The sequence below is a fragment of the Dama dama genome, chromosome 23, assembly GCF_033118175.1.
Source record: "Dama dama isolate Ldn47 chromosome 23, ASM3311817v1, whole genome shotgun sequence".
Taxonomy (NCBI): Eukaryota; Metazoa; Chordata; class Mammalia; order Artiodactyla; family Cervidae; genus Dama; species Dama dama.
This window is the reverse complement of record NC_083703.1, coordinates 35061997-35079257: the sequence shown is the minus strand read 5'-3', so window position 1 is coordinate 35079257 and position 17261 is coordinate 35061997. Positions and strand designations below refer to the sequence as shown.

General features: G+C 46.1%; 1 protein-coding gene across 7 annotated transcripts in view; it reads right to left on the bottom strand.

Moving 5' to 3' along the window:
• Positions 1 to 4944: 4944 nt before the first annotated feature.
• Positions 4945 to 17261, bottom strand: part of ZNF438 (zinc finger protein 438) — a 184512-nt gene continuing 172195 nt past the window's right edge. For all 7 annotated transcript variants that reach the window (XM_061126348.1, XM_061126341.1, XM_061126342.1 and 4 more), the window contains 2 exons: positions 7205 to 8987; positions 4945 to 5879 (listed from right to left, as the gene is read on the bottom strand). In XM_061126348.1, the coding sequence (XP_060982331.1) occupies positions 5261 to 5879; positions 7205 to 8987 (2402 nt within the window). In that variant the 3' untranslated portion in view covers positions 4945 to 5260. The remainder of the gene's footprint in view (positions 5880 to 7204; positions 8988 to 17261) is intronic.

The following is a 17261-nucleotide window of genomic DNA, read 5'->3' as shown; positions in this document are numbered from 1 at the left end:
GGAAGATGCAAGGTCTGGGCTCACTGAAATCATTCCTTTGATATGCACTTTAGCTGTCTAGGGCCAGTATCTTGCTTTTCTCCATCCCTTCAGGGTGCACCACTGGGGGAGGCTGCAGTGGATGCTGGCTTGATGGCTCCAATATTGTTTGCTCACTGATACGGTGGGTGACTTTCTCTGTCCACATCTGTCTGTGCACTTGTGCAGGGATATCTGTGGGACAGATTCCTACAACTGGAGTCCCTGGATCAAAAGATCTGTGCATTTTAAAATGATTTTGATCGGCATTGGACATCATTTTGATAGACACAGACATCAAATCTGGTTTGTTCTGTGGAGGTGGTAACAAACTCTCAATGCCATTCTGTTGCCTGGACTCTGGATCCAGGCTCCCCACTTCCCTTACAGCACCCCACTGGGCCTTTCATCATCAGAAAGTTCCTTCTGCTACGTCTGCCCCCTACTCCCCCTACCCCAATGTTTGACATTCAATACCATTCAAAAAACTTAGTCTTCTTGGATATTTTAACTTTCCTTAATTGTAACCATTGTCAAAAAGGCTTGGTTCACTGAATGTTTTATGAAAAATTTAATGGTGCTTTAATTTCGATGAGACTAGGAAAAGGCAGTGTGTTAGTTTCCTAAGAGCGCACTCTTAGAGATTACTTCCGGAAATAGCCAGAGCTTAGGGAGGGTCCTGCACCTCATGTGTCTGAGCACCTGGATTTTCGAGGCCAGAATTTTATAGTAAGATCTGCATGACAACTCAGGCAATAATGAGATCAAGTTCACTGCTATTTCTGCAAATGCCCTTAGAACATCTGATGATAGTCTCTCTGCAACTCCTGGCTGGAGATTAAATTCCTATTTAATGACAGAAGGTAAAATCTTTTATTTTTTTGAGTAGTACTTAGTGGCTGATTTGTCAAAACATAATCTATTATGATGCTAATTGCTTGCAATTTTGTTTCTGGAACATAGGAAAAGAGGCAAGAACTGCCATCCAATAGGATGAATTACAGGTGAATTCGTTACAGCTAAACTACCCCCAAGGTATAGCGGGCAATTCTGAACATGCAAGCAAGTTTCATTGGGGAAAAAAAAACACCCCAAACTTGGGTAAATGTTTCACGTCAAAATTAGATCAAGTAACCATTACCTCTCTTTTAGTTGTCACATTTGGTTTCCTTCAATAGATTTTGAATTTTCTCCTAGGGTTAAGGCAACACATTGAAACATTCTCACACTTCAGAGCATGGAATATGTGATGTACCACTCAGCTAACATCCAAACACAAGTTTAAAATACGCTTGCAAAACCGAGGTTCTACTTTTATTATGGGGATTACCATGACCATGACCAAATATGAGCTACAATAAACATTTCACCTCCACAAGGATCATTCCCGAAGAGGTGGATGTGGTTCAAATATGTATTGGATTGCACTCCAAGCCCAGATAAGCTGCCGATTGTCTAATGTCAGGGAAGTCAGTATAAAGTTGAAGCTAAAAATCTGTTAAATCCCACTTCATCCTTACCAGGGCCCTTTTTCTTAGAGCTCAGTGCAAAGGAGGGGAGTCTATAAAATATGTACCTAACAAAGCATGTCAGCAGCTTGAATGGAGCAAACCAGTCTAGATCTGAGAATTCCAATAAATAAATGAAGCCGAGCATTTATTGCCAACAACCCTGTCACTGGGGCCACAGAAGACTGGAGCTGGGCAGCTGGGAGGTGGGAGGGAGCGTGGAGCCCGGGAAGACAATGGAACGCACCCAGGTTGGATTATTTATGGCGTGGTGATGAAGAGACAGCTTTCCATATGAGGAACAGCTTAAGAGAGGAGACGCAGAGCTGGAGCCGGAAGAGGCCCAGAGAAAGAGAGAGAAACAAAAGGGGACATGAATAAAAGTGACAGCTAATAAAACAATACAAATCTAAACCGCTGTAACTTTCAGAAATAATTCAGGGCCAAAAGAAAAAGAAAAAAATAATTCTCGTTTTGTTGGCTCCAGGACAACTTTCCAAGAAGCAAAAGACATTTAAGTGAAATGAATGTGCTGCTTTTAAGACCAAATTTGCCTCTGTTCCTTCCTGGTTGTGAGTTCAGGAGCTCCCGAAGCTGGGTTTAGTCATAGAAAGGGAAAGGGGTGATTGTGTTGGTCTTTTGCTCACATATCCATTGTTTCAACAAATACCGGGCAGCGTTCCTTGTTATGTGCTGAGCAAAGACATAGTCCCTGCCCTCAGGAGGTTTATGGTCCAGCATGGGAAACTGAGAAGACCATTGTCAAGAGCAGGACACTGGGTGGGGTCTGTGCTGACAGCCGGATCAGGACCAGGGGAGGCCATAAAGGGAATCTGTGGCCGACACGCAGCTTGGAATGTAAATAATTCAGTGAATTTTGCCTCTGGTACTGATTAAAAGGGCTTTGCTGTGGCTCAGACCTTAAAGAATCTGCCTGCAATACGGGAGACCCAGGTTCGATCCCTGGGTTGGGAAGATCCCCTGGAGGAGGGCATGGCAACCCACTCCAGTATTCCTGCATGGAGAACTCCATGGCCAGAGGAGGCTGACCAGCTATAGTCCATGGGGTCGGCAGAGAGCTGGACAGGACTGAGCGACTAACACTTTCACTTACTTCACTGATTAAATAGACACTTACCAAACTTCCATGCGATCCAAATCCCAGTCTGATTATTTAAAAATTAAAATGTACTTTTAAAGATGCAGATTTCTGTGGTTCTCCATTGTTTTTGTCCTTGAATTCTGGACAGGAGGCTGACCTGAGCTGTTTTAAATGATCCTCCTGGGGCATCACATACCTCTTCCTGTAAGTTTGGCCAAAAGAAGAATAAATACCAGCCACCACTTACTCCCTGGCCGGAGTATATGCCCGACGTTTTACATGTGTGGCTTCGACTGTTCACCACGGATGCCTCAAGGTGGGGTCATGTCTCCCATCTTACCGGACGGATAGTAGAGCCCAGAAAGCTAAGTCCTAGGCAGTGAGGCTCATGGCACCTCCTTCCAAACGCTACTGGCTTTGGTTTCCGTACATAGGCAGGGGCTGCACTAGCAACACAGCTGCACCCTAGGAAGGCTTATCAGGCAAGGCCTCCCCCTGGCTTGTCAATCTGAGCTGATGATCGAACCTGGGCCCCGATGGGAAACGTGGAGTCCCAGCCACTGGGCCACCAAGGAATCTCCTCCCCCACAAAGTTCTTTAGCTAAATCACTCCCTCTTTTCTCCCACCTCCTCAGTCAGACGCCCTCTTCTCAGAATTCCCATGGAGGAAGTGTCACCATCAAGGGCCAGAGATGACTCCCCATAGGCGGTGCTGGGCTGCTCCCAGTGTAACTCAGGGAGCATCCTGATGAGAAGGGGAACCTGGCAGAGGACTTCACGATGAGCCAACTGCATTTCCCCAGCTGCGCTCTTGGCCCCGTCCTAACCTAATCCTCTCTTTCTTTCCAGAGGCTGTCTAAGCCCTCACTGTCTCGCCCTCACTGCAAGAATATGGGCCACAGATGAGACAGTCCCTACAACCTTGGGGATTTTGACTCTACATGTGGGGTGGACATACTCTGTCCCCGCACCTTTGCCCCCACCATCCTCCAGACCCACTCCTCTGCCCGAGGTCTTCTTGGCCAGTATTTCAAAAACATCTTAGCATCTGAAGACAGAGGGGCTGAAGAGCCACTTTAGAGCTAAACTCAAGTTTCTTGGTTTGAACTCAAGTAGTATTCATGGTAGATCTTTTTTTTTTTTTTTTTTTTTTACTGTTTTCGAGACCACTCTTCCAAAAACAAACCAGATGCTGCGCTGAATGGTAAAGTTGTCCTGTGACTAACCCAGTTCTAAAAACACCACACAGCGTAGGTCTGATATTATCTCTCTAAGACCAGGTGAAGTGTGATGGATGGTGGTGGTGGTCTGTGATGACCTGGAGGGGTAGAATTGGGGATGGGTGGGAGGGAGGCTTGAGAGGGAAAGGATATGTGCATACTTATGGCTGATTCACACTGTTGTACAGAAGAAAGTAACACTACATTGTAAAGCAATTATCCTCCAATTAAAAATAAACAAAATGAGACACTAAGAAAGATAACTTAAGATCCACTAGCTTGTCAATTAGAATTTAGTTCTTCCTCGGTTTAGATAACTTCCTTTAACACAGAAAACTGTTAGGACACTGCCCCGGCCCAGCTTTGGGCTCCAGGCTGGCCACGAGTATGGTGCTTTCAGCCAAAAGCTGGGATGTGAATGGCTTGAGAGCTCCAATTCCCCCATTCCGAGAAAACGATTTTGCAGTCAGGATGGCCAGAGACTTCAGATGGTGATTTTTCTGATTCTAGGTAATTTCCCAGGAATTTAAGAGGCAATCACTTACTCTTGACTTTCAAAGAGAACCTGAACTTGAAAGGCACAGTTGCATCTAAAACTGATCAGTGACGACAGCACTTCCCGGGGAGGGAGGAGAGGCTGCTGACACACCTCGACCTCTGGGCTGAACCACCCTCTTCATTCTCCAGGTTGTAAATCTTCTGCCTCAAAAGACCTTTTGAGAATAACTCTTTGCCCAAAAAATGGTTTCTCTATTAGCTGAAGTCCTAAAAAATGTCTGATGACTTTGACAGGGAGCGCTTTGTCAGTATAAAGACTTATTGGCATCTCATCTTCAGGGAGATGTGCTTTTAAGAAAACAAAATTTTAAAAATTCAAAGTCCTGAAAACATGGATTTTCAATTATGATAGATGGGAACCTTATTAATTATGCTGCTCCATGGCATAGTCAAATAAACCAGAGAATTTGATAAAGATCAACAGTACGCCAGGGTTGAGACTGAAATGTTTTTCCCACCTGGAAATTTATCACATTAATCTACTTAAACAGAAAACATGTGAATGAACACAGGACACACACACACACACACAAACACATGTTTTCACTAAAAACTGTATTTGAAGAACAGGCTAATAGAACTCATTTCGGTCTGCAAATTTATCTTTTTATTGAATCTGAAATAAGTCTCAGACATTAACAGGATATAGGATTTTCAAATAAAACTGTATATGTTAGAAAAATATGCATCAAGAGCATATGTACATACATATTCCATAATAAAATAAGACTATGTACAAAGATCACTCCTGCTACTTAATGCTGATCCTAACTTGTTGGATTCTGGTGTTTAAGCACCTCCACGAAACAGAGGCAGCTGAGCACACACCTCTCCTTAACCCCTGACCCCGTGTTTCATTTTCTGGTTTCAGTGGAAAGTTGGACAACTCCCTGGCTGGAGAGCGTGCTGAAAATCGTCCACAGTTTGGGGGGGTCCTCACACTTGTGCTGCCACTCCCAGTGCAGAAGTAGCTCTTCTTTGCTTCCTAGTATCTGCGCACAAAGGACACAGTTGAAGCCAGGCTGGGGCAGAGGCAGGGCAGCCTGGGGGCCAGGACACTTGGGGCCCTGGGGGTCTCCCCTGGGCTCACTGGGTCCTGGCTGGGCTCGTTCCTGTTTCGTGAGGGCTTCCACGTCGTTCTGATGATGGAGGTAGAGTTGTCTTTTTAGTCTGGGGACTGCACAGAGCTCCCCGGCCGAGGGATGATGCCTTAGCAGCTTCCTTCTCTCAGGACGTTTCCAGAAAGGAGCAGCCTGTTTAGTCAGTTCTCCCTGAGCTGCTCTGCTTCCCAGGGAGGGTGAGCTCTCCTCTGGCAATTGGCCCTGGATTTCCTCGCCATGAATGGAAAGCAGGTGGAACTTGATTTCAGCCAGAGACTGGGCAGTGATCTGACAGCGACCACATCTGATCTGGAACCTGGCCTCATCATTCTGGTTCATGAGGAGGTCTTCTTCCAGGTTGGACTTGGTCTCCCTGGAAACGGGGGAGAGAATGTGTCAGACCTCACTGAAAAACTTCTCCTGACAGCTCCTGGCCTGAGGTCAAAGGCAGGAAGAGTAGAGACCGTGTGGGAGACAGAGGCCACGGTGAAGGTCAATGTCGGACCTGTGCGGTGGGGCCTCACACCTCCCAGGCTAGCAGGGCCACTTCGCAAAGAGGGTCCTCCTTTATGCATCTCCTCTGAGAGCTTACTGTTCTTTGGTTACCATGGCAACAGGTGTGCCCACCAGGAGAGCAGGAGGTACCAAGCGTTGCAGGAACCCACTGGGTCCAGCTGAGATGACTGTCTCCACCCATCAGGGGGGCCTTCCTAACCCCAAGTACCCAATGCACTTTGCACAGTTTACCTAAAAATCAAAATGGACTCCATTAACCATTCAGAAGTGAGGTTTCTTTGGGGGAGGTGGCTATGTACCTTAGGAAAAGGCACAGGTATCTAAAAGGGAATGGAAATGCCTAAAGAGACACAGAGACACTCCGGAAAAGCCGGGAAGAAACAGGACTGGTGTAGCTTATTTTCAGTGACTGTGAGAGACTGAGTTGAACGTGAAGAGAAAGGACTGAGAACCATCAGAACAACTGGTGATGATGAGGGACCGAGGTTCTAAAGTGCTGGGAGAGGTCTGATTTGCATGGTACTGATGTGCATGCATCTTACAGAAACCCTCTCTGTCACTCAGAGCAAAAGGGACAGACTGAGGGTGCTTCCTTGGTTTACTCAGGACCCTCTGACCCACCTGACAGGCTTTCACATGACTCAGCTGCCTTGTTTACAATGCTGGAAAGCAGCACCGCACAGGCAACGATGTAGGAGACGGCTTACCTGGCATCAAGGGGAAACAGACCTAGTGCTGAGGGGTAGGTCTGCCCTGGAGGGGCTGAGTCCCCACCACCTGGTATGCCAGTTTTGGGGCAAACAGTGCTCTTTCAATATACAGTCTCAGGAAATGAGTTTGGGGGAAATTACTTGTCAAAAGGACCATAACCATAGATGTTAAGTTACTCTTTCATATTTCAGATGCAAAATTAATCTCATGCCCCAATCTCTACAGCATCTCTCAAGCTGGCCCTTGTGCCCTGGCTGATGGAGGATGAAATTGGTCAAAAATCATGAATGATCAGGGACCAAAGAGAAATGAGGCCATTCTTCACAGAACAGAGGTAAGTGGTAGCAGTTAACTTCTCAAATCTTAATCTGAGGGCTGTCTTTCCAAACTCACCTTTAGGAATGTGGGATCCGACCCTGATCTGGAATCTGAAAGCTTCTTCTGGCCAGGTCCCCCGTCACCCGCACTTACCTGTCCACCAGTCCCTCCACCTCACAAGGGGTCTGCTCTCTGGTCCTCGGCAGGTCCCCCGGCTGCGGCTCGCAGGGGCAGGGCTCGGTACTGATGGCCACACCGTGCACCTCTTTCAGGTGGCCGAAGTAGACTCTGATGTGGCCAAACACCTTCGCGCAGAACTCGCAGCACACAAGCTTCCTGGGCCGGGAGTCCCCGTGGTGCAGCCGCAAATGCGCGCTCAGGCTGCCCCGCCGCTTGTACACCTTTCGGCAGAGCCGGCAGCTGTAGGGCCGGCTGTCCGGGGGTGCGCTCGTGTGCTCGCGGAGGTGCTGCTTGGACGAGAAGGGGTGGTCACACACGTGGCTCCGGTGCCAAGTCTTCCTGAGGCCGGAGAACCCATTTCTGAAGGCAGAGTCGGGCTTTGGGGGCTGGCCGTCCTCCTTCCAGTCCAGATGCTTGGGGGCTAGGGAGTGATCGAAAGACACCAGGCTCCCGGGTGGCGGGGGCTGGAGGGCGGCTGGAGGCGAGGCCAGGGCTGGCAGGACGGGGACAGGTTTGGGCATGATGCTCCGGTATTTTTTCACGGCCCCCGGTTTTTGGTTCCTGGCTTCTTGGGGATCACTTTTGACTCTTTCTTTGCTGTCTTTACAACTAAGGACACATTTCCACCTTTTCCCCTGAAATGTCAGAAGATCGTCTGGGCCCTTGCGTTTTCTTCCTCTTCTCTTCACTGTCTCACCGTTCAGTTTTGTTCTGTGGTTGAGGTCGGGCTTGCTGGCTGGGCAGAAGGCAGTGTCACTGGGGCTCTGCCCGGGAGCAGGTGGGGCAGGTCCCCTGTCCCCCACCTGGGGGGCCGCACGGAAGCCTTCTGGAGTGGAGGGGGTCTGGTCCCTGGCAGTCCTGAGCCCAGGGAAGGGGACATGCGCAGTGTTCACAGCGGCTCCACTCCTGTAAACCTGCGCCATCTTCACTCTCGAGTAGGGCAGGATGGGCAGTTTACCTCTGGGGATGGAAGAGGGCACCTGGACCGCATTTCCAATGACGCCTGGTGACGACAAAATGGCTTTGGTGGGATCGACCGGTTCTTGAGGTTTTTCACTGGCAACAGCAGAAAGTTTCCTGGGGGTTTTCTTGCCTGGAACTTTCGCTCTTCCTGAACTCTTCGGGAGGCCCTGCTCGGCGGAGGGCTCCTCTGGTGTGGCCAGTGCTGGGGTGGCAGGAGGAGTCCGACCTCCGTGGTTGCTGGACCCTGGAGGCCCGGGGTCTCGGTGGCCACTCCTGTTGGTCAGCGCAGCTGGGGCTTGGTCTGGTGCCAGCTTGGGTGGCCTGGGCTTGTGTGGGGGCTCAGGATGCTCAGGTGGGGAAGGGGCTGCTTGGGTTTGGGCAGGTTTGCTGCAACCCCTCTCGGAGGAGGAACCGAGCCCCGGCTTCTTTCTGACTCCTTTGCTGGGTCTCGGAGGCTGGTACCGGGGGATGGGCAGCTTTAGGTTCTCCGGCAGAGGCAGCCGGGGTTTCTGGATCGGCTGAGCTGAGGCTACGTGCGGCAGAGCGACCAGCGAGAAGGTCCCTTCCTGGCCGGCCACCTGCATCAGCGCGTAATTCTGCGGGGGCATCCCCAGGGGCGTGGAGCCGAGGGAAGGGCCTGGATTCGCCTGATCAGAGAGTGAGGGCGCCGGGCCCGGCAGCACTCTGGGTGCCAAGACTTGGGGCGCAATCTTTGGAGCGATGGTTCTAAACTGACTCTTATTCTGCAGGCCTTTCCCACCGTGAATCGCCCCGGGAGGGATATTTGGTTCGCCTGCAAGGACAACACAACATTTAAACCAAAAAAAAAATCACTCTGGGGTCACTGTCCTGTGGTGAGAGCACAGGTAAGCATCCAACCGTCTCTGCCTGGAAGCATCCTTGGACCCAGCCCTACCCTTGGGTACAGAGCTAGTGTTCCTCAAGATGGAGGTCAGCTCCTGCCCACCTTCCCAGGAACTGATGACTTATTCTCCAGGGTTCCATGGCCCTTGTCATAACGCTCACCACTTTCCATGGTAATTTATCTGTTTGTTCATCTCTACTACGAAACACAGAGCATCCTGAAAGCTGGGACTGTCCTTGTACTCTGCAAGTCCATCCTCTCCGTTGACCTCACTCTGATTTATTTTACAGGCCAGTGCTCACCACCCTGTCCCTGAGGTCTGGCCTACATCCCCTCTGGCATGTTCTGCTGCAGACTCTCATTTCTTTCATATAAATGTCTTGCTTTCCCTATTAAACTGATGCTCTGTGAGCACAAAGCCCATATTGCATCCCACTGTATCTCTGGTAGGAAACAAATGTTTCTTGTCCCAAACTCCTTTCTCACTTGGTTTTAGGACACATTTGACCCACTGGCAGCGCCATCTGTCCTACACACAGCAATGCAAGCCAGACTGAATGCTGGCTCTGTGGCTGCTTCCCCGTGTGACTTGTGAATTTCTTCTCACACCTCTCAAACTGTTTATGTGTGCTTTTGCAATTAAATCACCAGTATTAAAAAAGTTGATGTGACACCTTACACACATGTTGGAAGAAAAACAAAAAGATACAGAGTGATAAAGACACAGAGACAACATAAAAAATACATGGATCACACAAAAAGGCCCTTCGAGGACACCGATGGGAACAATTTTAACTGACAGGCTAACACTTCATATTTGAGATTTATTAGGCTGACCGAAAAGCCATGATTACCGCTCTGAGGGGACAATTATGGAAACATTTCCATGCACTGCTTCTAAGGACTGAATCATTGGTTTTCTACCCTAAGGCCTCAAGCTCCTGAGTCCTGGCTGCAGAAGAATTTCTCATTTCTGGGTACCTTGTGTCAGTCAGCTTATGTTTTCCAGGTACCCACACTATTCTAGAGATGGCTGCCACACATGGTTTTTTTTCTGAAACCACTGGGGCCAGATGTGCTTTGGAATTTACACTTTCAAATTTTAAAAAAGTAATAAGATGCTTACAGCAGATGTTACATAACACCCTGCAGAGTCTGCATAATACCCCGAATTAAACCTATTACCACTTCTGTAGTGAAATATATGAGCATTCACAAGGTGGGGGGTCGGGGAATGATTTTTAAAGTTCTTATTTCAGTTTAGGCTTTGCCTCTGAATGTGTTTTAATATCCAACTTTTGATAACATTTTCTGTTTTCAGAGCCTGTTGGATTTGGGAGTTATAGGAAGAGGATCAAAGAACTATTTGTTTAGGAACTTCCAAGGGTATAAAGGGCTTCCCAGGTGGCACGCTGATAAAGAATCCACCTGCTCAATGAAGGAGACGCAAGAGACTCAGGTTCAAAGATCCCCTGGAGTAGGAAATGGCAACTCACTCCAGTATTTTTGCCTGGAAAATTCCATGGAGAGAAGAACCTGGTGGAATACAGTCCATGGGGTTGCAAGGAGTTGGATACAACTGCCTGCTACTTCATGCCATGTCATGTGTCATGTCATGTGAAAGGTATAAAGATGAAGTGATACAGCTTTTCCCTTGGTTAGCTGGCAATCTAGTGAAACAGCTCATTAAACATCAACCTTGATTTTAATGTCTACAGTGAGTGAACTAACAATTTTAGCACAAAATTGATTTTTTTCCAGCAAAAATGACACTGCAAATAAATAGCGTAACAGGGTTAAAATATGTACTGACTGACCAACTTATTCTAGACAGCAATCACTGTTTGGTGAAGAAAAAGTATGCTAGAAACATATTTCCCATGGTATTATAACATACATTAGAGGAAGAAGGAAAAAGACTCATGTTAAGGTCGGAAAAATCAGACAAGGATAATTATGTAATCTGTTGTTTTCCTTTTTGGCTTTGTGACCATAAAGTTCATGGGTAAACTGACTGGTTGATCACCTCATAATAGTCACCTAAACTGATTGGCTATATCTGCTTCATCTTCCTGCATAGTTTAATTTATTTTTTAAGTTCTGTTTCCACAGCTTTTAAATTTAAACATCTTTCATGTTAAACCTCATTTTAACCTTTTGGAAGAAGTACTGAAGTAAGCTGTAAATAAATACATTAAACCAGGATTGAGAGAGTTTACAGAGAGCTTAAAATTATTGACAGCTTTTGGTTGCCAAGTGACAAAGCTTGTTAAATAATTACACTGACAATCACAATGGTCTTTGCATCTATACAACCTATCACTGGGTGATTTCTATTTAGTTCCTACTCCTAAGTGATGGAATACACAGTATTTATAGCAAGAAGAGCTGGAAGAGATGCTATGTTGGCCTTAATTAGTCTCAAGTCTGCGTGAAATACAATAATATGTGACAATAATGCATTGCAGCACAAGACACCTCACTTGTCTGCTCAAGTCTGTTCAACTGGCTCTTCATCCCAGACCGGAGCCTAAGTCCTTGCAGGGGCCTCAAGGGCCTGGAGCCCTGGGCTCCTGGGAGTGCTCCAACCTAGTCCCTTCCCGGGTTCTCTCCAGGCACAGCAGCCTTGCTGCTGATCCTCACAGGGGCCACACACCTGAGTCCCAGAGGGTTCACACATGCTGCTCTTACCACCCTGACTTGCTTCCCTAGATCATCCCCAGTAAGGGCTGCAGCATTTCCTTCAAGTTTTGCTCAAATAGCCTCTTCATAGCAAACTCTTCTCTTAGTAAAGAGAAGAGCCTTAATAAACGTGTAGCCCCATTCTGAACTCCCTGCCCCACTTCCCATTTCCGTCTCCTCCAGCACACTTGCTCCATCTCATGGATTACATTATGGTCTACAGTCCCCACCCCACACCCCCTCCATAAAAGTGAATTCCTTGACGATGGGGAGTTTATTTACCTCTTTAGGGCCTGGAACAGGGTTACGGATGTGTTCAGAAATCTGATAATTACTTGTTAAATTTGTAAGTGATACTTGTAATAAAGTGATCAGTAAATGAAAGAAAAAAAACACAATTTAAAAGCAAACTGAACATTGCCATGTTATGTTGAAAATTAAAAAAAGAAATAGAGAATAGATCTCTGGAATACTTTTTTTCAATTTAACTTGCCCACCATCAGAATAAGGATAGCACCATGATTTTTTTTTTTTTTTAAAAGAAAACAAATAAACAAACAAAAAACCTTTTAAGGTTAAAGGGGAGAGGTGAGGCCAAATGACTAACCATCTGAGGAGGTAATAAGAGAGAATGGTAAATGATGCTATTGGGGTACAAAGAAACAAGCAAGCTCTGAAGAAGAAATTGCTTTAAAGAAAACACACACACAAAGAGGGGAAAAGAAGGGGATTAGAGAGAAAAAGAGGAGGAAACTAGAAGTGGAAAAACTGACCCTCAGAGCAGAGAATAGCTCTGTCAGCATGATGAGGAGCAGAAATAACAAAGAACAAAAGATGCAGCTGAAGCAACAACTGATGGTCAAGGTCACCTCAAAGTCCCCAAAGACTTTGGCTAGGAAGGGGCTCCCCAGGTTTTATGACCAAGTATAAGAAAGCAATCTTCTGACAGTTAAGGTTCCCAGCAATGGAACCAGTTATATTTATTGAGCTGCTCCAGAAGGGAGGGAGAGGGCTAATTATGATATATTTAAAGTAGATATGCTTCAACGAATCTTCAGAAATTCCTGTATTACAGTGGAAATAAAATCTCACATGAAGACCAACGACAGTCACAGGAAAAGGAAGCCGATTGTGGTCCCGGAGCAAAGGAAACTTTAGGGTAACCGCAATCCCAGCAAGGGAGAGTACTGATCAGTGAGCAACCTGGGATGACAGAGCCCTGGGTGACAGGTACGGGGCCTGCCACACAGTCAATTTTGCCCAGGTTCCCTGAAATTCAAAGGGGTAGATCCTGGGGTAGAAAAGTATATCAGTTAGCCTCATGATCAATAATCAGAAGAAATCTGTGGGGTGAAAGGATAAGGCCTTACAGGATAAACTGAACTTACTCACACTTAACTCGATCTGTTGGGAATTCCATACAGATGGAACAGGTATAGAACAGATCATGAAGGTGATGTTGAGTCTCTTCTCCCAGAATCATTAATGATGAGGTGATAAGGAATGAAATGATGCATTAGAAGAAAATCATAGCAGGAGAAAGAGGGCAAGTCCACAAAAATAGAGGGAAAAACTCCTTAGGAATTACTCAAATGTTCAGCAAGAGGGTACTAATACAACAGCCAACCATGCAACAGAATACTATGCAGCAGTAGAAACAAAGTACTATTACAGGGTACAAATACAATACTCAGCCAATCAAGCAATGTGATACATAACACTCTCCAAGATGTGAGATACTATCACTTGGATTTTTTTTTAAAAAGTAGTGAGAGACACACACAAACTAATTCCGATGTATACACAGAACATCTCTCAGAGGAAACCAAAGAAAGTAGTCTTAGTGTGGCCTTGGGGGGTAAAGGCACAGTGGTGGGGGGTAACTATAGGGTGGGATGAGATGAATGCATATTTTCCACTGAATATTCTCCATGCCTAGCACAGAGGAAGGTACCTATAAATATTTGTTGAATGAATGAAAGGCAAATGAAGGTTTCCTTTTTGGATCTGTTTTGCAAAAGGAGTATCTTTGGGGATGTTGGTGATGGGTAAGTGTGCGTCCGTTTGTAAATGACTGTGTCTAGATGACACAGAGAACATTTCAAGTTTTTCCTTTCCTTGCCTACTTAAGGATAAGAATTGCTAGTGATAAGAGAAGTAATTGAATCATCTGACAGGCAGTGCATCACCACCCCTCAAGGTTCAGTCCTGGGAAGCATCAGAGCTCATTATCTTCCAAGGACAACTGAAGTGCTGAGAACCATCTCTCCCAACATTTGGCTCCTTAAAATAAAACAAGGCAGGGGCTTCCCTGGTGGTCCAGTGGTTGGGACTTCACACCTTCCAATGAAGGGGTGCTGGTCAGGCAGCTAGGATCCCTGACATGCCTCGAGGCCAAAAAACCAAAAACATGAACCAGAAATGATGCTGTAAGAAATTCAATGAAGACTTTAAAGGTGATCCACAATAACAACAACAAAATCTTAAAAAACGTAAAACAAAGCGATTTGCAATAAAGGTCAGTCATGCTATAATAACCACAAGTTTTGTTTTTTTTTTTAAAGTAGTTTGAACAACAGGAGTGTTTAGAGAAGCTGCAAATGCCATGAAGTTTTTTAAAACACTGAAACAGTACGATTGTAGCAAGTCTTTCACAGCTACGCGGCTGCAACAGTGGTTTATCCCACGACACATTTACAAGGCCTCTCTCCCAGATGGTGTGATCTAAAACCCCTCACCTGTCACCTACTAAATCACAGATTTCAGAGAACTGTGCACTAAATGGTAAGTCGAAATTTCCACTGACATTCATCATTTCTGGAAATCCTGCGAAATTACCCATAACACAGTTAAAGAGGCTCATAGGACTCCCAGGCACTAAACATGGACTTTTATTAACTGGAAACATGAAAGGCTCACTCAGTAAAATTAATTTTGCACAATTCTACAATGCAAATACTTAGTATTACAATTTTAAATGTGGGCTGTTTTTAATATGTTAAGTGTATTAAAAATAATTATTTTGAAGAGTGACATTTACAGTTGGTGAGAATTTGATCTAACTGTGGCTTAAAGGAAAATGAGGTGGTAGTGAGTCCTTATTATGGTCTAGAATCTGTGCTGGGTCTCTTAAGTGAATCCTTATGCAAACTGTACAAAGAGGGTGTTACTGTCCCCCTTAACAGATTAAGCAAAAAGAGGCTTGAGGAAGTTAAGTAACAGCTGAAGTCCGCATCCATCTGATTCTAATGTGGACAATGAGCTTCTACTTCTTCATCCTCCCCTCAAAAGGGGGAAAATTTTTAGGCTTCCTTGGTGGCTCAGTGGTAAAGAATCTGCCTGCCAATGCAGGAAGCATGGGTTTGATTCCTGATCCAGGAAGATCCCATATCCAAACTAAGCCTGTGGGCCACAACTACTGAACCAGTCGTTCTAGAGTCTGAGCCAAAACTACAGAAGTCCATGCCCTAAGGTTCATGCTCCGCAACAAGAGAAGCCACAAAAATGAGAAGCTCGCACACCACAACTAGAGAGTAGCCCTTGCTTGCCACAACTAGAAAAAAGCCTGTGCAGCAATGAATACCCAGCACGGCCAAAAATAATCCATCAATCAATCAATAAAATTAATTAATAAAATTAATTACTTGAAAAGGGGGAAAGTCTTTACAAAATTGCCCTTAACTCCAAAATATATTATATTTTATATTACATAATGTATATATTATATTAAAATATAATATTATCTCTAAATTTTAAGGAGGGGGGAAAATGTGAAAGTAGAAATGGCTGTTGTATCCCCAAACTTCAATGACCATTAAAATATTCTTTCCAACAGCCCACTAATTACAGAACTGATGAAAAACTAAGAGTCACTTGAAGGTAAAAGCAGATATTCAAAGTTGAGCTTACAATTACTAACCAGAGGATTCTGATGAATCCAATAAGGTGGCTAGCTATTTGTCTGGAGAAAGGACCAAGTGGGTCCTGTGTGCATCTCCTCCATCACATCTAACTGATGGGTGTGGCTGCACATGAGAGGCAGCAGAGGGAAGATTCGGGTCAGTAGTCCATGAGCCCACAGCCAAGCTAGCCTCATCAGGCTGCTTCACAACATGCCCCCATACAGTGTTAAGAGACAAGCACATGAAGCAGGCGGTTCTCCAACAGCTGCAAAAATTCACTTCCTGATTTCCACCCGCAGAACCAAGGCTCAGGGTGCTGCTTCTGAACAAAGTTGCTCCCACTCGACCCTTGGCTGGCTTGGACATGGTTCCACCATCACTCCATCTAGGGAGACACTGAGGTCCGTGGCTAAGTCCAGAGCAGTGAACAGGTAGAGAAAGAGGGTCCTGCTCTTGACACAGAGCTCCCTGGCTCTAGGCCCAGAACAAGAGTGCTGCCAAGCACTCTTGGCCACAAAAGAGCCCAAACTTTTAGGGCTTGTTTAGGTTTTAATTGTATTAAACCAAGAAACTCCATTTTCAGTTTTATTGCTTGGCATCCCCATTCTCTCTCTCACTTGGCTTTCCAATAATAAGTTCCAGTTGGGGTTCAAACTGTTTCCCAGGATGGTCTCTGGTTAAAACCAGTATGGTGAAACCCTGAAGTCCGAGATGAAAGAAAGGCCTCTGAACATGGGGGGAGATCAATTTAATTTTGTTGAAAAACCTATAAACACATGGAGCCATTGCCTACTGGCTTCCCCAGGCGCCTCCAAGCTCTGCGGGGCCGTCTGCAGGGCTGTGTTGAGTGCTGGCAGGAGAGACAGTGCTGTAAAGCACGCTGGCAGCATAGGCACAGTGTTCTTTGCTTCTGAGGACTCAGGATGCCGAGACCACTCCAGTCCACACATCCACAGCACTCAGACCTCCCAGAGTCACTCTACTAGGACCCCTAGTTGAAGAAATCCGACACCATACAGAGAAAGCAAGACAGTCCCACCTGGCAATCTTGTGTCCTGAGTCCATTCTGCTTGGCACACTTGCCCTTGCTGAACTGAGGTCCCAGTCAGCTCCCTTCCCTCCCCTCTTGCAGCCACACCAGGGATGTCCTGGCACCTTCCATTCAGCACGGGCTTTGAGAGCTGTCTTGCTCATCATCGGCTAGCTTAGCAAGGAAGAGAATTCTTTTTTGAGCACAAGAGATCCTTTTCTTTCCTAGCACTATCCAATGCTGTTTCTTCAACATTAATCCAATGATAAGGAATATTTCATGTGTCAGGTACTGTGCAAAATACTTTGGATGCATTATCTCCTTTAATCCCCACAATCCACTGAGTTAGGAATTACTGCTCATGTGCATTTTACAGATACAGATTTCAAAGCCAGCAGGTAACAGACTGGAATTCAAGGCTTGGCCCAGGTGACACCAAAGGCTCTTCCCAGTTCTACCTGCTGCCTGGAAGCTGTATCCATGGTGATGGCCACCGTCATAGTCTCCAGTGGGAAGACCATGGGTTTAGGGGTTCAGACAGATGTGGGTTCAACTTCTGTCTCTGTCTCAGAGTTTAGGAAAGTCACT